The following is a 21,891-nucleotide window of genomic DNA, read 5'->3' as shown; positions in this document are numbered from 1 at the left end:
TGCAAAAAGGAAGAAAGTGCAAACATTTGGATCTAGACAAGGGTGCAGTTGTGAACTTTAGTGCAAAGCTGAAAAGAATGATTATTAGAAAAGGATCAGGCCTTCTGTGAGTGTCTTTTCTTTCAGGTTGTAAAATCAGTGCTTGGTATGGGGATTTCACTAGATCTAGGGTTCTCCGTGTGGTTTCAAGAAAGCCACTTCTTCCTGTGTACTGGAAAGTCCCCACTTGTCTTAATATGCAGATTAACCTCTCCCCTCCCGCTATCAGCATGGGATTTTTATGACCTTCCAGGGAGAGCATTCCTGTCTCCACCTATGCTGCTTGTCAGCACACCACATGAGTCAGGACATTGCTTATTTTCACTATAGTGGTGAACCTTGATGGCCAGGTTAAGAACTTAAGTTCAAGGTGCTGCAGATGGCAGTGCAGATACTCAGATCATAAGCAATCCAATCCCCCAATTAGCCCACATGCAAGTGATAGAAGGAGCAGACATTCCATTGAGAAATTTGGGAATGGAGATGTGAGGCTCTCTGTCTGAAGAACACAAGGATGGTCCTCTTCTCCTTAGTCTTCTGCTCCTGACTGGGGGGAATTCAGGTTTAAGAGTGAGGATGGGGACTAAATTATTTGGGCAGAGGAGCTGACCATAAGCTTCCATTATAAGCTGGACAGAAAGGACAAAAGAATATTCACCCATGCTGCACAGTATGAGATATGGCTGGATGACACATGGCCAGTTCATTTAAACAGATACTGTGGCAGCCTAATTAAATGATATCCCTAGCATGTAGTTTCTTCCTGCAAATTCAGGACAAAAGCAATGATTCTGCTCAGCTATGTGATATATTCAGCCGGATAATAAATGTAGAAAATGGCAAAACAGGCAGTCTCTTTCAATGCAAGGAGCATGCTCCACTCACTTGAGAGTAAACATTTCCTCTGCCTTACTTGAGAATAAACATTTCCTCTGCCAGAAATTAAAAAAAAAAATAAAAAATCCCATAATTGATGTCATGCTCCTTTTTTCCTTTCTCTTTTCCCAGAGGGGAAGAAATATTCTTTGGAAAAAAATAAATTACTGGAAAAGATTTAAACCACCCAGGCTTCTAAGTTTCCATTTCTGTTTCTGTGATGGATGTAACTGGAGTTATAGAGAGCATTTGGCTGTGATGTCTGTCCAGAAAACTGAATTCAGCAGAGCTCCACAGTCACAATAGCATGCAGAATTGAATGGTCTTGTGTTTCCACCAGCAGCTGCAACAGGGATGTTCTGTTTCAATCTTTCCACACTGTTTCCCCATAAATGCTGGTAATGCTGATCTGACGTAGCTCATACAGGAGGGAACAGTCTTTATCGATTGCCTGCGGAGGTTTGAACAAAACACTTAAACATATGCTTGATTTCCCTGGGGTTTTAGATGCTAAAAGATTTATGAGGTCACAGCCAGATTGTTTACTTGCTTTTTTGCTGAGGTGATCAATGGAAGGTTTTAGTTCAAGGAATGATTCATCTCATCTGTTTTGGTGCTGTTTTCAGTCTGACATTGTCCCTAATTCAGACTTTTCAACAGGGTCTGTAAGACCATACTCTAAGGCTTTTCACTACTGATTTGCCAACCCTGCTAAAATCTCATAAAGGAAATGAGATGAAGTGCTTGTGCTCTTGGTTTAACCTAGCATAATCAAATCCACATGCAGGAGTATGTGTAGCATTTGTTAGTGATACAGGAATTAGGAGGTTTTTAATCACTGTTTACTTGGTTGGTACTTGCTACAGCTCCAGAAAAAACAAAATGCAGTGTAAAGAAAATACCTGATCGCAGAAATGAATGACCAAGCTAGTCTGAGCGTCCAGCTCTAAATGGGTACCACTCTGAGTGATGAGAGACCTATACTGGGGAAACAAAAGACTAGTTCCTCTGCTGGCAGAAACCGCTACAGTCACACATGGATGTCAGAACCACCAAGCAAAGATCTGGCCTGATGCATTTCACGCTACTCGTTGACACACTCTGATTTCTTTTCTAGGGTTGGCTGGAAGGCTGTGTCAGCCTGCTCAGAAATGGTGCTAAGCAGAATATACCCGACAAAAATGGGAGGTTGCCACTACATGCTGCTACTGCAGAGCCTGACGTGAGGTATGTCTCGGGTTCTGACAGCATTTGCTGGTTGAATCTGAACAGGTAGTCACCAACACAACTACATAGCCTGGAAGGAAGTCAGGAAGGTTAGCTGTGATCGTTAAACTTGTGACTTGCTCCTTTTGTTAGTGGTTATCATAAAGGATGTAGAGAGGAGGAAGAGCATTTTACAACACTTGGGTAACAGAGATGCATGGCTAAGTAAGGTGAGGAGGCTGGTTTAAGATCACAACTGCAGAAGGGGTGAAACACTGTAATAGAGGTTGAAACCCTACGTTTCCCCTGACCTTTCTGCCACCTGCCCACAATAAATATGACAAGAAGCTCCTTCCCTGGACTTCTCCTCCAAGTAGCATGGCAAATGTGAGAAGATTTTTCCACATGACAACCTTCCTGAGAGCCCCTGTTGTAAAGGGGAAGCTGAGGTTTGGTGGATTTTAAGTACTTCTACTGAAGATGGAGTAACAACTACAGACTGTCTTCACAAGAAGCCTTAAGAAAGAGCCTCCTTGACTTATTCCAGCCTGTGATAATAGGAAGACTATAATTTTTTTATTTCTATAACCGAATAAATTAATTTTAAAAAACTCGTCTAAGGAAATAATGTCAGGAGGGATAAAAAGAAACTAGAGAGGGGTAAAGCATTCAGTACATGCAAAATGTTGATGTCTGAGTCCACAGTTTTGCTGCTGTCGCTGTATCAGACCAGCCCAGATCTCTGCATTTCTGCTGATCTCGCTCTCCAGCCTTTTTTAACAGCTTTACTCATTTTCCGTGTTATCATTGCTTTTCATGCACCACTTGGAGAGAATAGTTTGAGGTTTCTGCAAAAGTACAGGTCACTTTCATTAAACAAAGCCTCTACAGAAAGAAGACAGTGTTTGTACAACACTGCACATGTTGCTACTTGAAAGAGAACAATAATCTACTTTACCAGCAGTACACAAGGTTCCCTGAATGTTTTTCACATTCTCCATGGATACAGGCAGACCTTTGCTCTGTGCAGGCGTTTACCAGTTGCTCAATTCCTTTTCCTCAGACTTCTTTCTGGGTTTGCCCCATGCCCAGAAGACATGCCTGGAGCCCTGATGGGGAAGCTTGTCCATCATGGTCATTGTCACTCATGTAAACCCCATGTTGTTGCCAGAAGGGCACGTGCAGTGTCCAGCTATGAAATGCTTTTTTCAGCCAAGTTTGAAAGCTGGCAGCCTGCTGTTACAACCTCATGCTGGAGGCAGCACATGGACCACATGGAAAGACAGACACAGTGATAAGACAATTTAAGTATGGATTTGCTAACTGATTATGTGCTTCAGTGCATTCCACAGAGCCTAAGAGGAAAGGTGGAAAGAGAATCTGTGGACCTCCCAATCCATGGCTTTAAGAGTAGATATCAGAGAAGTCTCAGCTGCATGGCTGAGTACCTACATATTGGTGTGGTAGCACTTACATTGACATAATAGTCTAACAGTATAAAGTGAGTCAAAGTGTGCTGTTAATAGAAGTTTTACACTCAAAGAATGAGATTTCCTTCACATACACCAGTTTCATTTATTATATCTGGGGTTAAATGACAGAATCATGTATCAGATTATAAAACCATATTGTGATAAACAGGTTTTAAAAGTGTACTATGATTATCTCTCTGCTCAGTAGTTTTCAGATACTGAAGTTGAGATTCTGAGTCATTGTGCCAAATGACCACAAAATATTTCTTCCCTTTTAAAAATTTTTACCAGACTAATCACAGCAATCCTAAAATGTCATCTTTTTCAGAGTTCCTATAGTATGACTCCATTAGCTATTGGTTGTGTGATTCAGAAAAGGAGGTGTAACACCCCCTTTTCTACAAGTATTTGTATCCATATACCAGTGGATTTCAGGTCCTAGTGAAGCATCTGCCCAGTCTTCACTCTGTAGGGGTATTCTAGTTAGAAAAAATAAATTTGGACTTCTGGGACCTGAAGATGATATTACCACCAGATAAGCTTTTCACCTGCAGAATTGCCCAAATCATCCCTAAGCAACTGTAAATGTCTTTCTTTTGAATATTTAGATTATTTAATTACTTATTACTGGATGGGAAGAACAAAAAAGCAGGAAAAGATCTTCATTTGGTCTCCAATGCATTTGAATAAATGCATAGTTGCATACATTTATCTGTACATTATCTGTACGTTTATCACAGTTCCCTCCCTGAGACTTCATGTTTACATTTCCTTGCAAAACAGCATGTCTTTAAATGTTCCTGTTTTGAAGGTTTCTAGCAAATTCACACCATTGCATGAGCCAGAGATTTGCATTATAATCTTATCCAGGGATCCACTATTTATCTTGTCTTTTGCTAGAATCCTGTAAGCTGTACATCCATGTTAGGATCTGTGCTGTTTGTCTTTGTTACAGCCTGTGACAGGATGGTCCTTTTCATTTCCATGGTCCACCCATGTACATAATCCAAACACTTTTCATTCTACTATAAAACATAACCATCAAACCTTTGATGGCTATTTTAGAACATCTTCATAAGATACCAAAAGGAAAAGAAAAGCAAAATCCATGCAGCGTTAAAAAAAAATTACTGCATTTGAGTAATATTTCATTTAACTATTTTATTGTGACTGTTCCGTCCACCAGAGGGGAGTGTTTGTAGCCTGATATTCTATAAAATGTGAAACAATGCATTGCTATGTTTTTGGCCTTAACAACGGCCACATCCCAGCAGATGCTCTGTAAGGTCTTGTAAAATACTACTAGCTTGTGTATGTGTAAATATATACTAGGCATGCACAAACACATACAACATCACACATTACTCCAAGAGTTAAGAAGAGTGAAAAATCCTTTTAAAAAACTGGTCATTAGTATTTCTGTTTGTTTAAAACTTTATAAAATAGGATTACAGGTAATTACTAAGCTACCAGACTACTGCAGTCATGTATAGTATTGAGCACTCTGATTCTAGCCCAGCAATCAGCAAAAAAAATCTCCCTAGTGGATCTGTTTTTAATTCCCAGCCCTAAACTTCTGTTGTAATAATAAGCCATAAGGTCCTATTTGCTTTTCTAGAATGACAAATCTCAGACCTGGAATTCTGACCTGAGCCCATCACTAATACTAGTTTTTCTTGAAATTGCATTATTTGTTTCTGAAAAAATGTGTATTTTTCAGGTTTAGTCAGGAGTACAGGACACTGATTATGTCATTGCTTCTGCAGGCTTCTGAACGTGCTTCTGCAGCAGTCAAATCTTAGTGAAATTAATCATCAGGACAATGAGGTGAGTGAGCTTGTGCTACAACTCACAGTCCCAGGCTCTGGGGGCATACAAGTCATGCTGCTGAGAAACCACTGTACTATCAATTTTATTATATGACTATGCACTAGTCAAAAATTTCAATAATGCTTTTTTTGAACTCTGAAAAGTATTATCTCATTTTTCCTACTACACATCATGCAACTTTAGGCTAATAAACCTCTGTATGTTGCCAGCTATGAGGTACCTTGAATCAGTGTCTTAAGTCACTTGCCTAGACATTAATTGCTTTTGGTTCTTCTGTAGTTAGACATTGGACTAAATCTTCACATTTACCAACCATGCTGTCATTAAAGTACTGTTTTCAGGAAAAATATTGGAAAGCTAATATTACACAGAACATCCATGGAGCTACAAAATTTTACACTATCACCTGAACCTTGAAGAATTGTGGCCTGCATATATATCTGTATATATATATGTATATGGAAAATGTTAACTTCCCAAATGTGTTCCTGTCCAAATAGAACAGACAAGACACAAGACTGACTCTGGATATCTTTTTGTATTTGTTTCTCTTCTCTTTAACGATTGCTTAAAGATGCATCTCTTCTCCACGGGGCCAGTAACACCACAGGATTGCTAATTTTCCCTCTTCCCCTGAGGTTTCCCTATCCACTGCATAGTTTTCAGACCCTGCACACAACAACCTAAACTAAATGTATGCTTTGTCATAGTGTGGAATTATGTTGCTCATGAATTCCACAGAACCATGGATCATAATTTCAGTCTGTAATGTTTTGCTGTAACGTGTCCTACATGCAATTTGGAGCTTTTAGTCCAGCTCACTATCATTTGGCAATGAGAAGACAGTTGTTTGTGTGTCAATACTAACTCCTGAATATTCATGTTATCTGAAAAATGTAGACTCTCACAAATGATTGCAGCTAATAGAGCTGTTGCCTTGGCATAAGTAAAACAGTTCAGTTTTGCCATCTTATAATTGAAAAATACGCCCTGATGAATGCATGAATGCGTAAAGAGTAAGAAATACATCTGGAGGTTTCATAGTTCCCCCAACTGTGGCTTTCTGTGGCTTGACTTATGAAGCCTGTGAGATGACAATGTGAAGAAACATTCTCTGAAAAAGCCTCAAATCTGTGCAAAACAATTGTCACACTATTTTTACCACAGCCGTTTCTTGTTTTTTCTCCTTTTATGTCCCCTATTGCTTCTTCTTTTTTATAAATTTGCAATTGTTTTGCTGTCTCACCTTTAATGTTCTGTTCTACTGGATCTTCAGCTTTGGCAGTTCTGATATCACTGTCATGCTTCCTCTTGTATATAGTCTATCTACAGATGCCACTCAAGGGTGGTATCACCATGCACAAATCAGATGTGTGCAAGCTGGACAGCCATTGCCCGCTGCATCAGGCCCACATGTGTGAGCTGCCACTACAACCATCTCAGTGCTCTTTGTTCAGATGAGTGTTCTGAAAGAACACAGAGAATGTATGAATTGTTAGAAAAGAAATAGAGAACAAAACAGGAAGCAGAATTATACTGTCTGAATCCTTGGTACACCAGCATCTTGAATGTCAGCTGCAGGAGAAATCTGAAAAAGGATATATAAGAAAAGGAACAGAAAAGGACTACAATGATTATAATAGTTATAGAGTAGCTTCCTTTCATGGGCAGGCTAAAAACTAGCACAAACTAACTACAATAGGACTTTCAGCTTGGCAACTGCGTCAGAGGGATAATACATGTCCATGCCATCATAAATTGCACAGAGAAGATAAGAAGATAATAATTATTAACTGCTTTTACATATAAAATTATGGGAACACCTGCAGAAATTATCAGGCAGCAGTTTTAAAGCAAATGAAAATAACAGCCTTTTCAGAAAAAGCATTGTTACCTTGTGGAGGTCTGGATGTCATAGGAAGTCTTTACCCTGATTACCAAATGTTAGGTGACTGTATATCATCAAGCCTGGTTTCTCTACATTCGCTCCCTAAGCATCTGTCACTGACTCTCTGAGCTGCTTCCCTGTACTAGATCTTTGATCCCTACCCACAGTTCTTACAGCTGACTCTGCTGGTTACTGCAGTAGAAACAGAGCAAGTTGATTTTTCAAGGGTTTTTGTCTATATTAAGAGGCTGAGAGTGGATAACAGAAAGCTGGCCTCCTACACAGTAGTTTCACCTCTTTCAGTGATTTTGTCCTGCTTTCCAGGACTAGGGGTGAGGATCCATTTCCCAGCTGGAAATCACTTCACTGAAGCCTCACTTCACAGCGTGCACAGATAGTGTCTATCCACAGTACTAAGACTCTTGTGTCAAAACCTTGGTCCACTGATATCAGTGGCAGAGCTCCCATTAGTTTCACTTAGGGCAGCATTTTCCCCTCATTTTTGGTTTTACAAAACCAAAACCCCATGATTAAGCTTTGCAAACCCTAACTAAAAACACAACTGCTCTTGTTCAACTGCTCTCTTTTGTCATCTGGGGACTACTTAAGCCATTTACAGACCTGAAAAGCCTTATAAGATGCCTGATGAGTGAGAGAAATTAATGTTGGGACAGTCAAGCTTTTAGTTAGAAAATCACTGCTAACAACTTGCAGTATTAATGTACTGATAAACTGTCTGCATCAATGTTTAATAGTTCATACTTCATCTGAGTTGTTACCAATTGCCTGTATGGGGTTCTATGTCAATTTTTAATTCCTTTTCCACTCTACAATTTTTGCTTTTGATGACTCTGGAAACCAGACAAGATTCCTGAAGTACATCTTCCCTGATAAGAGGTAGCAAACAATACCTGCCAAACGTAAAATGTTACCACATGTGAACAACACTAGCAATTTTTTAAGACATTGAATGATAACTTTCTACAGAAAAATTTTACTGTAGAGTAAAATATAGGCATGTATGTCAATGCTGATGAAGGTGCAAGTACAGGACATGAATTCACTGATCTACTAAGACTGAGCGAACACATCTAAAGTGGAGTGCAAATGCAGGTCAGTGGCTTACTGTTTGCTTTGCTCCCTAAACAGTAAATATTATATGTTCATACTGGTTTTTTTGTTGACATCACTAGACCAGTTCCTCAGCTTGCTGATTAGTGCCAGCTAGATACTGGCATATAATTTTATTTTTTTTTTAATTAAAGATAGAACCTAAAATAAACATCACACTGTGTCATGCCAAAGCACCAGTCTAAACCAGGCTTTTCTCAAGGATCCAAACTGAGCGGTGAGGAACCACTCCCCAGCCACTGTGGTCCAAACCATTTATAAGAGGCTATAGTCACATACAAAAGAAGCATTTGTTTTTCTATCCATTTTCTGTAATAGCTCCAAAAAACTAATTGCTTGGTTCCCTCTTATGACTTTACTAATTCAGAAGCTGTTACTAATTATTCCAATACAAGAGGGAGAGAGAAGAGTCTGTCAGTCCCAAATGGTTTCAGAACTGTCTAGCTTATCTACAGAGACTTGAAGGGTGCTCCTGTGAGTGACAATTATTTGCTCTCTGGGTTTGTGGTTTTCAGGGAATGACTTCACTCCACTGGGCTGCTTTCCACAACAGGCCCCAGCACACCCAGACGCTGCTGCACAAGGGAGCAGACCTGACTCTGGTGGACAAAGACTTCAAAACAGCTCTGCACTGGGCAGTTCAGGTGAGCCACAGTTTCACCGGTCAGTTGCTTGAGCCATGCTGACAATTGTGGTGTCCTAAATACTGAAATAAGGCAAATGGATGCTAGGAATGCCCACTAACAGCCCGAGCATTTTGCTTATCGTCTATCTCGCTCACACTGTGTATGCTTCATGTTGAGCTCATGCTTAACTTCTTGCATGAAATCAGGGTTGCACAAACCTGCAGCTTAAATAGTCTTGCCAAAGGCCTTTGGGAATAAAATAATGTAAACACAAGTTAAAACATATTTAAACTGCTATAGTTGTGGAACAATTAGGTGAAAGGTTGAAGCCCTACTTTTCTGGAAATTAAGGAATACAAGAAGCCAAACACATTTCATTTTGAGCTGTATGTTCCTATCACCTATGCAAAAAAAAAAAAAAAAAAAATAGTCTGATTGCTGAAAAATTGCTCAGGTTATCATTGGAGAAGAAAACTGTAGATTTAATGTGGCATTAAACACTGTATTATGCAATTGGTAGTTAAGTTACCTAAATTGGAGCACAATTTACTAAATTATGCCTAAACGTTAAAGCAGAAAATCTCCTACATTCATTTATGTTTTAACTTGCCTATGTGTCACAGCAAGTTCCAGTATCAATGCTGAAAACACCTGCACACTAGATAAGCCAAAACAACTTGCATGAAAATCAAGTAACATTTTCCTACAATGACTAAATATTTGCATCCTCACCTTTTAGTCGAAGTTCACTTGTCTTAAAAAAATGTGTCAGCAAAGAAATTTCAAAGCTCTGAACTGCCAGTTACTGTATTTGTAAATTAGTAAGGACATTGAGAACGAAGAATGTCTTTCTTTCAACCACAGCCTGCACAGGTGGTACACATACTTTTAGGCTCAACTTTTGTTTTTCTGAAGTAGAGGTATAATTTGGCCTCTGCAACTGGTATTGTTTCAACACTAGTTTTGTTCTTCTTTCATAGAATCATAGAATCATCCTGGTTGGAAGGGACCTTGAAGATCATCAAGTCCAACCATAACCTAAATCCCCCTACCATAACCTAATCTAATTGTTCAGTGCTTAAATCATGCTGCTAAGCACTATATCTACATTTGTTTTAAATACTTCCAGGGATGGTGACTCCACCACCTCCCTGGGCAGCCTCTTCCAGTGTCCAACCACTCTTTGGGTAAAGAAATTCTTTCTAATATCCAGTCTAAGCCTCCCCTGGTGCAGCTTCAGGCCATTTCCTCACATCCCATCATTATTCACTTTGGAGAAGAGGCCAACTCCCACCTCCCTACAACCTCCTTTCAGGTAGTTAGAGAACAATGAGATCTGCCCTCAGCCTCCTCTTCTTCAAACTAAGCAATCCCAGTTCCCTCAGCCTCTCATCCTAGGACTTGTTCTCCAGACCTTTCACCAGCTTGGCAGCTCTTCTCTGGACACGTTCCAGCAACTCTACATCCTTCTGGTAGTGAGGGGCCCAGAACTGCACACAGTGCTCAAGGTGTGGCCTCACCATGTCAAGTACAGGGGCACAATCATCTCTCTACTCCTGCTGGCCACACTATTCCTGATGCAGGCCAGGATGCCGTTGGCCTGCTTGGCCACCTGGGCACACTGCTGGCTCACGTTAAGTCGGCTGTCAACCAGCACCCCCAAGTACTTCCCTACCATAGAGCTTTCCAACCACTCATCCCCAAGCCTGTAGCTTTGCACGGGGTTGTTGTGACCAAAATGCAGGACCCAGCACTTGGCCTTGTTGAACCTCATACAATTGGCCTCGACCCATTGATTCAGCCTGTCCAGGTCTCTCTGCAGAGCCTTCCTACCCTCAAGAAAATCAACACTTCCTACCAGCTTAGTGTCATCTACAAACTTACTTAGGAAGCACTCCATCCCCTCATCTAGATCATTAATAAAGATATTGAACAAGACTGGACCCAAAACTCAGCCCTGGGGGACACCACTGGTGACTGGCCACCAGCTGGATCCAACCCCATTCACTGCAGCTCTCTGGGCTTGGCCAGCCAGCCAGTTTTTACCCAGCAGAGAGTGTACCTGCCTATCTCATGAGCCACCAGCTTCTCCAGGAGAATGCTGTGAGAGATGGTGTCAAAGGCCTTTCCAAAGTCCAGATAGACAAGGCTCACAGCTCTTCCCTCATCCACCAGGTGGGTCATCTGATCATAGAAGGAGATAAGGTCAGTCAAGCAGGACATGTCTTTCCTGAACCACGCTGGCTGGGCCTGATCCCATGGCTGTCCTGCACTTGCCATGTGAGCTCACTCAAGATGAGCCTCTCCGTGATTTTCCCTGGTACTGAGGTCAGGCTGACAGGTCTGTAGTTCGCAGGATCCTCCTTTGGGCCCTTCATGTAGATAGGTGTCACATTGGCAAGCCTAATCTGTCTGAAATTGGGCTACATCTCTTGCTATTTTGCCTTAGAAGACCAAAGGTATCTACTCTAAAACCTGATGTGCTTTTCTATTAGGCTTACTCCAATGCAGCTGCTTCCAGTGGAAATTCTCTGAAACTCATGCAAGTGCCTGCAGCTTAGACAGTGGTCTGGGCCATAGCTCTGGGAACAAGCCTACAGAACAGTCTCAAACAGAAAGACAAAAAGTAATCCTCTTCATATCAGGACCTTCAGATTTTTCCTTATACCTTAATCTTTCTCTGTTTTACCGTTTTGTAAATTATATTCCTTTATTCCATCATTAACTCACACTTCCATCTTTCACAAACTTACAGAATAATTCTTGAGAAAAGGGGAAAATAAAACTTCACAAAACACACTTGGCCTCAGGTGGAGGCAAATCACAAATCCCTCTTCTTTCTCCCTCTTGGGTGCTCATAGAAATCAAAAGAAAAATGCAGGATGACCCCCCTTTTTTCCTTCATAAGAGACTTCTGCTATGAAGCCTTATAAATTGCTTCTTCCATCCACATACTTCTCCATATCCTAGGCCCAGAAAGGGTAGTTGAAATACCAGAGCCTGTAATAGATCTGTTAATATTTCTTTTGCACAAACCTGGCCAAGAAAAAACACTTTCAGCCAGTGCTCTATGCTGCACTATGAGTCCCAGGAGAAACAGATACTGTGGACAGACATGACTTTCTCTGCTATGGCAGAGAGCAGAACAACAGCTCTGCTGGATGGGATTATCATTATGCCTAATAGCCTCCTTTGTGGCTGCTAGAAAGGGGATCTTTTTTTCTTTAAGAATTGTATTAGTGTCTTGAGAGCACAAGAGACTCACGGAGCTCAGGCAGTACCAGCTGCTGGGGTTGTTTTCAGATGAATAAGGCCCTGTGTTTAATTTCATTTTTAAAGAGCGCAGCAAGGGGAAGACCATGGCACAGAAACTTGTTTCAGATGTTGCAGGAAAGAGGCAGTTTGTGCATACTGGGCTGAAACAGAGAGCACGACCACATTTGCCCTCCAAATTCTCAGGCGTGTTTCATTTGAAATAATTGTCCCACGCTGGCGTTTCCAAGACGGCGTGTTTGGTGCGTGGTTCCCCACTAGACAAACGGTGGCTGTGGAGTCCCAGCCGTGTAACTAAACAGGCCTTACCCACACCAGGGCCTGCTGGCTGAGAAGCTCAAAACTCCTGCCACTCGAGTTAACACTTTCAGTGCAAATGTGTTACTTCAGTGTCAAAAATACAGATCATTCTGGTTTGAAGTGACAATATCTCATGTCATGTTTTTTACACATGCAATACTTTTAAGAGCTGTTGCAGATAGGATTCTATTAGAAGTGTCTCAGGAATTATTTCCTTTCTTTGCAGCCAGCAATACCCTCTGTAATGAAACATAAATCAACAAAGCAAAAACACCTTTATAAAAAAAAACACTCAAACAAACCTGTTAATTAATAGTGAAACAAAGTTTAAAGCCTTTCTAACAATTCTAGATGATGGTACCATTTAAATCCTAGTAAAATACAATGTTCATTATACAGTATACACTATCATAGTACATACTACTGTATCATAATAGTATTAGTAGTATCTTGGAAATAGCCTGGAAAGATGTGGAGTCTTCCTGCATTGCCTTGCCAGTTGTCATGATTTTTACCAGAACTCTCTTTGTCTCTTTCTTAAAATTCTGGCTCCCAAAGTCACATGGTCGTGTAGAAATATCAGCTTTCATTTAAAGAATAAACAAAAAATTAAACAAAGATTTCTTCCAAAATGAAGCAAACCTCTAGGGATGAAAAGAAGGCAACTAAAAAGAAGCCATTAAAAATAATACTCCGCCATGTGGAGCTCAGTTATGATTTTTTATAGGTTGATTCAGAGTGCAAAGTTTTTAAAAATTATGAGTCTACATATTTGCTCCATAGCAACAATGCAATTATTTCATTGCTCCATTTCCTGAGAGCAGTGAGAAATACCTGTAAATATTAAACACATTGTAAAAGCAAAGCATAGGCCATTATTCATTTGTGTTTGGCTGAGCAAGCATGGCAGCCTCTCTGTAATGACTTGAAGATGAGAGCACATTGAAATTTCAGGATCTCTAGGAACATCTCTGATTGCTGCAGGCATCTTGAGGACAGAGCTGGCCACCCAGCCATGGCAGAGGAAGAGGCCAAGGAAGGAATTGGTGGCTCAGTGCCAGGGTCTCTGCCAAGGGATCGCTGTGCTCCTCTCTGCCCAGCACCCCTTTTTTTTATTGTGGGCTGCCTACAGTGGAAGAACTCAGATAGACTTCCAACAACTTCTTAAAATTTAGTGAGTGTTTCTCCATGGCACACGTTTGTTGTTGGGTTAGGCCAGAAAAGGTACATTTGCTAAGCACCATTCTCAGTCTGGTTGGTTTCAGGCAGATTTCTTTCAGTGCAAAATTGTACTTGTTTTCTCTTTGTTTCATGCGTTTTTTTCAAGATGGCTAGAGTAGTGAGTTCTTTTTTTTTTTTATGTCACTAAGCTTCAAAGACAAATTTGGTAGCAAACAAATGAACAACAGATTCAATTTGCGTTTTTTAAGCATGTCCTTGAGAAATCCCTTTCTTGTGTAAATATTGTCATTCCAGCAAAGGTACAGCTGTTGCTTATGCAGGGTGGAAGTTGCATAGCAGCAGGGCTCTACACAATGAGCTATCAAGTTGCAAAACAGATGGAAGAGAGTTTGCAAATAGTTTTGAGTAAGAAATAAACTTGCTCTGATACCATCAGAAGCTTTTTCCAAAAAGTGCCCTGAACATTTGTGGCAATGTACTTGTGTCTTGGCTGTGGCACCAAGACCAACTAGCACATCACAAACTGTGTCCCTACTGCTAAACTCTCTTATTCTCTAAAACAGGATGGTCATAAGTAGAACACTTACTGGGAATGGTCTGTGGTCCGTGCTATCTCCTGACCTATGTCCAAGAACCGTGTGTTAATTAACCCAAACCAAAACCACACTGGGCAGGATTTTTTTAAATGTTATGGCACAGACGTCCAAGTTCCAAAGCTCAAGAACATTCCTTGTGCTTTGTAGTTTTTTATATAGCTGTAACGTATTTCTCCACTTTCATTTATGTCAGTTCATAAGCCAGATCCCCTTCTGTGACTTGTACATGGTACAGCAGTATTGATATACAAATTAACCAGTGCAACCAGATCATCAGATAGACTGCCTTTACCTGAAATAGTTGACTGTTAAACAGTAAGTCCTTCAAGTATGAACATGTGTTTGACAATGTAATTACTCATGCCAATTGAATTTCCAAGAAAATCAATTGCAGAAGTCCGACTGAGCTTACCAGGATTTTTTTCTCAGATGAAACCTACAGGTAAGAACAGGAAAATTGCCAGACCTCTTCCCAGCACACAGTCTGTGTTTAAGTCTGCAAGTAGATGCCAGAACACGAGTAATGTACACACTTCTTGCATATCTATAAATGTTTTGATCTCCTATGACTGACAAAAAGGAGCTGCAAGATATATTTTTCCATTCCTCTGATTGTAGTAAGGAATAATTCCTTATTCTACTGCAGAACAAAAGAGTACCTCTTATTCAAAGCACATAAACAACTCATCTAGATAAATCAGTCTGTACAACAATATATGAGCAGCGGAAAGCTGCCAAGTAATTTTAGTCACATAGATAGTCATTTACACTGTGAATCATATGCACTTATTATAGTAAAGACTCCAAGTGATAAAAAATTCTCGGTGGGACTTGGCCAGTATTTTATACAGTCTTTTGTTTCAGCAAAGAAAAGGTAAGAGAGGCAGGGACATATGAAATAGATAGAGGTATGACTGCCTTTACCATTTAGTAGCTTTTCCCAATACCCACTAAGGCTGCTGAGAGAATAAATATTTTTAAAACACTATGGCCCCTAGTTGTACCAGAGGCAGCAGTGCTCTGAGTGCCACAGGACAAAGTATCCTGTACAACCACAAGACACTCTTTCCAAGAGTACCACAATGTCAAGCCAAGCTGGGTCACTCTGAGTCTGTAACAGACACTGTCTCAGTGACACCCACTGTCTGAAGCTGAAGCACTAGGGTTAGAAGAAGAGAAATGAGCTTCTCTCTGAGCTGGCCGAGTCTCACCAATGTAACTACAGCGGCGTCAGTAGAGTCCTTGTTAATTTATATTGGTCTGCCATCAGAAACACACCCTGTGAAGTGCCTGGGCTGCATCCAGGCAACTTCTGGCTAAGTTTCCTTGGCAGGAAGAAAGCTGAAGGTGGTATTACAGATTGTTCCTTTCCTCAGCACAGGGCTTAGTTGTCTGTGTCCCCCGAGGGCAGAGAAACCACAGTGTGCTCTGAAATTTTGCACGGGTTTTCTACTGCCAGCACAGCTATCTGGCAGCCAGGGCATGACAGCCAGAGCATGGCAACAGTGGAGATAGAATGAGTATGCTTCCATTTCTCAGCTTTCCATAGTCTAGTGTACAGATGAGAGATGCTGGAACTCCTTAACAATGGGAGAAAGCTCCCACGTGCACAAAACTCTTCAGCAACCCAAGTTGCCAGATTTATGGACATTTCTCACTGCACTATATTTGCTGCAGGCTTGCAGAAGGTGCATTGCATCTCTGCTCTTGAGTTTGAAATTCTTCATGTTTAAAACAGTAGACACTGCATCTACAAGACAGGGATGTGTTCTGATACAGCCTCAATACCTGATTCTAATCAGACATAAAATCACTGTTAATGCAACATTATGTTTCTCTTGCTCTGATTTTCAGATGAAATTTGAAGCTTGTGTTACAGTAAAGGTGATGATGTAATGCACTCTCATGGTGCTCTGAACATGAGGAAAACAGAACTTCAGTGAAATTAATCCCAGAAGGGAAAATACAGTACTAGAGGAATGGTTCAGATTTGCCAGTATAGCTGTAACTGTAGGTAGGACTTATGGCAGCAAAGCCTTGAGTCAAAGATCAAGACTTTTCAAGCCCCAGGCAACAGAGTTATGTGGGAAGAGTCTATGGAGTAGCTTTTGCTTTCAGTACATACTGAATTTCAGAATCAAAAAAGGAAAAAATGTTGACTTTGTAAAAAAGACGTATTTATCAATGTAATAACCTCAACTGAAGTTATAAAGCAAAAAAAATCCACAGATAATTTTTTGTTCAAATTTTACTGTGGGTTGCTCAACAAATACTTGAAATGGCTCATATTTTATTTTTTTTTTCAGCAAATGAGAAAAGCAAAGGAGAAAAAGATCTTTGCGCCTTTTTTTTTTTTTTCCAATGGTCATTTTCATGTTACAATCAATTTCATATTAAAATATGTTGTGTCTGTCTGTTTCTGAGGGATAAGAGAAAAGATAAAAGGGCTGGGAGACCAGCCAGCATTCTGTAACATAAAACTCAAACAGCACCCAATTATGCACAAAGTTGACTTCCAGTAAGTACTGATGCAAATTTTTTTTAACCTATAGTATTTATAGTGCTTCTTTATAAAAGTAAGTTGCCTGCCATAGTACTGCAACTGGAATAGTATTTACTTGTTGCTGCAGAAAGGAGTGAAATAATGGTTAAAACGTCAAGCCATTCAACATCAGAGAAGAAGGACATCAAAGAGAAATTCAAAGCTTTTGATTCACAGTTCTGGAATTGAAAGAGGAAGGCATGCAGAAGAAGAAACACAGACAGCCCTGAAGTGCAAAGCTAGTGATAAGAGTAACATCAAGAGCTGCTAGTGAGGAATTTGCATCCAGCAAAGCAGGCTATAGATGTAAGAAGGCTTTAAAATGTACATTAATACCAAGAGACAGAAAATACAGGAGAATAACCTAACCACATGATCTCCAGAGGCATTCACTTGGAAGAAAAATACTTTGCCAAGGTTTCCTGAAAACAGCTAAGTGGTCCATAGCTTGTCCCTCTCCTCCCACCTCTCCATTAGTGGTAGCCACAAGCCAGTTTAGCAGACTCCCTTTATATGATTCTCCCCTTTGGCATTGAAATATATAGTTCACTAGAATATTCTGATGAGGGGAAAGAATGAGGAGTGGCTAGGGGAACTGGGGTTGTTTAGTCTGGAGAAAAGGAGGCTGAGAGGAGACCTTATTGCTCTCTGTGACTACCTGAAAGGTTGTAGCAAGGTGGGGGTTGGTCTCTTCTCCGTAGCAACAAGCAGCAGCACTTGGAAGAAATGGTCTCAAGTTCCACCAGGGGAGGTTTAGATTAGATATTGGAAGAACCTTCTTCACCGACAGGGTTATTTAACACTGGAATAGGCTGCCTAAGGAGGTGGTTGAATCACCATCCCTGGAGGTGTTTAAAAGATATGTAGATGTGGTGCTTAGGAACATGGTTTAGCACTTGATTTAGTAGAGCTAGGTTATGGTTGGACTTGTAGATCTTAAAGGTTTTTTCCACCCAGAACAATTCTGAGATTCTATGATTCTGTGATCAAAGACCTCGCAGAATAGAATGCAATGTTACGGTAGAATATTACCTAAGTGACAATAAACTTCCTAAGTAAAGTTATTGTTCTACATATCAGTTGGACATGCAAAGGGCTGAAGTGTAAGTACAATGGCTCTAGTAACAATAAGGATAAATTGAATAAATATAGGTGAAAAAAAGTGTTAAAACCAGAAAAAAGCCCCAAACCTGCAGGATTCTCCTTGTGGTACTTGATTCAGAAGATACTTCCTGAAGAATTATTTTCTTATTTTAAAAGTACTGAGAGATGCAACTATTAGAAGTTGGGCTAAAGAAAACGGAATTGAAATCAAGTGAAAATGAGAGCTAATGACCATGTCACAGAATTTGTTGTTTGCAACTGTCTGGAGATGACACAAATCTCAGACAAAAGGTTCCATAAAGCACAAGGAGAGTTTGCCTTGCAAGGGCTCCTGGATGAAGATTATATGACATTTCTTCTTCATTAAGTAAGTTTAATTTAGATGAATGATCTAAGAAAGAAAATGTCACTGAGGAGAATAAATAATGGGTGAGTAAAGGTGTGATATGGGACAAAAGTGTACAGAAAACTGGAGGGGGGAGCGCTGCAGAATTATACGGAAACATATAGAAAAAATAACAAATAATCTCTGAAACTTTGCTGAAAAGAATTTGAATACAAAAAGGGAAGATAAAATGTAGGGATACATAGAGTTAGGTTACAAAAACATGTTATTTTCCTATGGTAAATTTACCACTGAACATCCTGATCTAACAATAGTACTGTGGTTCATGGTAAATTTACCACAGGAAGACTACATTTTTGGTGACCACAGCTTAAAGCTATCAATCTAAGAATAAGGGCAGTGTAAGCGTTTTAGGATAATTTTGTGTGCAACTTTAAAAAACCCAGATGAATGTAAAGATAAGAAGGCATTTGTAGGAAGAGAGAGCTGGAAAGCCACAGAACAGTTGGCCAGAAATTGCTTTCAGCAGAATGTTCAAATTATTAGGAAATATCCTTTGATTATTTAGAAAATGTAATTAACATTTTGATTGAATTGTTAAAACAGGACAGAAATTTCATAGCCCTCTTCAAAGCAATTATTGTTTCCCCAGATAAGAAGTTACTGGATATAGTATGTTTGAATGTGAATTAATCTGTTTAATACCATGTAGTAAAACACAGAATACTAGAAAATTGCTAACAAGATCAAGTTCATTTCATGGCACAAAAAGCTTGTTAGGCAGGTGGTGAATAGAGGAACCATAAAAAAATCCAATTATTTGTCCCTTCCTGGTTTGAGCAGTACATGCAATTTTAATCACACTGAATGACATCAATAGCACCATTTATATTAGCACAACCTGCTATAATGGACCCAGAATTCAATCCAAAGAATCCAAAGTCCCAGAGAATAAGGAGAAACAATATGGAATAATGCCATCAAAATCAACCCAGGGAGTTATATCACACCTCGTATGTTCTCTATCAGCCACATTCAGGAAGGTTAAAATAATTTTTGGATGTGGACATCTCACATACAGTCCAACCAGGGATTCACCACAAGAATGCTTCTTTTTGTCCCATAATGAGGGGATGAAATACAAAACACCTATATAACCCACAGCTAGAACTAAATTAGGGGGACACCAAGCACTTAATGGATCATTATTAAATTCAAAATTATTTAGATAAATAGTAAGAACTGACTGGAATCAATAAAATGCCACTGTATACAGAACTATGAAAAATTAAAGCTGTTTGCACAAAATGAAGAGTAGTAGATTAGACTAGAGGATTCCAGAGTAGGAGTTGAAATTATGGTGTTGATACAAAACAAACAAACATCCTGTTGGGACATATTAACAAAAGTGTGATATGTGTGGGCTACAGGAAGTACCAATGTCATTTTCAATGTCAGGAGAGAAGCCTCGGATGGATTATTATGTTGTTTGGGGTGCCACAGTTGTAGAAAAGCTGTAGGCAAACTGGAAGGAGGCCAAAAGCAAGCACCAAGTATGATAAGTGGGTTGAAAAACTTGACCATGAAGAGAGGTTGAAATGGTTTGTTTAGTCTAGAAAATGGAAGACAGAACAGACTGTAAATGTATAAAATGCCAGGAAGAACAGTGGGAAATTTCTTACGCAAATGCTAAGAGTTGTGCAAGGACACTGAAGGACTGAAATTGTAGGTGCAGGATGTGACATTTGGACTTAGCAAGACTTTATTAAAATAGAGGAATATTAAGTGTCACTAGAACACAAATACAGAAATAGTAAGATACTGTGTGTTAATAATTTTTTATGTCAAAACTGACTTGGAGGAGGATGGTTATAAGTAGATGTTTATTGTGGCAATGCTAGAAGTATATAATAGACTTCCAGATTCACATAGCCCTGAATATAACTAGATATTTCTCTGATGTTGGTAACCAAAAAATGTAACTGAGAGGTATGCTAGAATTAAGATACTGACATTTGGTATAGAGACTGGAGAATAAAAACAACTATTAGGACCTCAGTATTCCTGAACATGAAGATCAACACTTTCTTTTTTACTTTTTTTTTTAAATTAGATATTCAGACAATTATGAATTCATAACAATTTTAACATGGTTAATGAAGATGGTATAAAATGTCATAGAAAATTGGATTGCATGATCATGAGTAAATTGTAAATTAAAGAGGTGAGTAAACAAAATACATACAAAACAAATCCCTGATTTCAGAGGGACATATTTTGGTGAATTAAGGGTATTCTCAGCTGCACTGAGAAGCATTGGGACCAGCAAGTTCCAGGGAATGGGGATGTATTCTGTCAGTGGTTCATAATGTAGCAGGGATCTGTATCCCAGGAGCAGAAAGGAGAAGTATGTAACCTGCAAAATAATAGGCAAAAGTACAGAGAAGCAAAAGAAGTTGTATCTCAAAATCAGGAAGTAAAGAGTAATAATTAAATGTTGAATAGAAGCTAGAAGGAAATTACTTTCAGGGATAAGGCTTTAAATCAATCTTGCTTAGCTATTTCATGATAACTTGGCAAAAACACAGAGGCCCTCTGATGAAATCTGCAAATAACAAAAAACTGGAAAACATTAACAGAAAAGAATGGGGATATAGTACAGGGGAAGCTGGATCACCTTCAAGTCTACAGAAAGACAAATGGGATAAAACTGAATCGGATAAAGCATGTAAGTAATGCACTTGGGTGTTAATAACAGAAGGTTCTTCCAGAAACTAGAAAGCCTGTGTTGGAAACTACTATGGAAGAGAAGTACTGAAGTGTAAAAGGTTATTTCAGAGTGACTAGGAGCTTCTAATGAGACAGCTGTGAATAAGGCAAATGCTGTTCTGTGACATACCAAAAGAGGTATTTATAATACAAATGGGGAAGAGCTAGTGTCACTGTACAAAGACCTGGCAAAAATGCCTGTGTATGACTAGGTACACAATTTAAATCACCCCTCTCCAAGGATACACATCTAAAACACAAAAGGAAAAGCATTAGTATGTTTATGAGGTAAATAGAAAGCATATTTTAAATGAAAACTTAAAAAGACCTTGACTGATTAGAGTGGTGAGAGAACTGCTAAGAAGAGATGTAATGGTTTTCTATAAACACATCTGAAGAACAAATACCAGGTAGTGGAAAGAAGTATTTAATATAAATAAGAATGCTGGCACAGAAACAAAGGGACACAAATCAGCCATGAGTATGAATAGAAATTAAAGATATTAATCATTAAAGCATACAAGTCCTTGAACTGCCTTCCTTTGGGAGTATTGGGGACAAAAAAACTAGTTGTTTGTAATGGACACAGTAAGTTTATGAAAGGGATGACCTAACATAGCTGCAAGAGAGATTGCAGGGATTGAATTCAATAATTTAGAAACAGCTTTCCAGCCATCTGTTTCTAGGTTGTTATAAGAAATAATTAATTCT

At 39.5% G+C, this 21,891-nt stretch overlaps 1 protein-coding gene across 1 annotated transcript in view; it reads left to right on the top strand.

Annotated features, from left to right (window-relative positions):
* The window catches only part of ANKRD55 (ankyrin repeat domain 55), a 50,408-nt gene that overhangs the window by 7,409 nt on the left and 21,108 nt on the right, over positions 1-21,891 (top strand). The window contains exons 4-6 of the mRNA XM_051642705.1: positions 2,033-2,142; positions 5,360-5,420; positions 8,958-9,086. Coding sequence (XP_051498665.1) covers positions 2,033-2,142; positions 5,360-5,420; positions 8,958-9,086 — 300 coding nt within the window. The remainder of the gene's footprint in view (positions 1-2,032; positions 2,143-5,359; positions 5,421-8,957; positions 9,087-21,891) is intronic.

This window comes from Apus apus, chromosome Z (genome assembly GCF_020740795.1).
Source record: "Apus apus isolate bApuApu2 chromosome Z, bApuApu2.pri.cur, whole genome shotgun sequence".
Classification (NCBI taxonomy): Eukaryota; Metazoa; Chordata; class Aves; order Apodiformes; family Apodidae; genus Apus; species Apus apus.
Note: the sequence above shows the minus strand (reverse complement) of the source record. Positions and strands in the feature narration are given on the sequence as shown.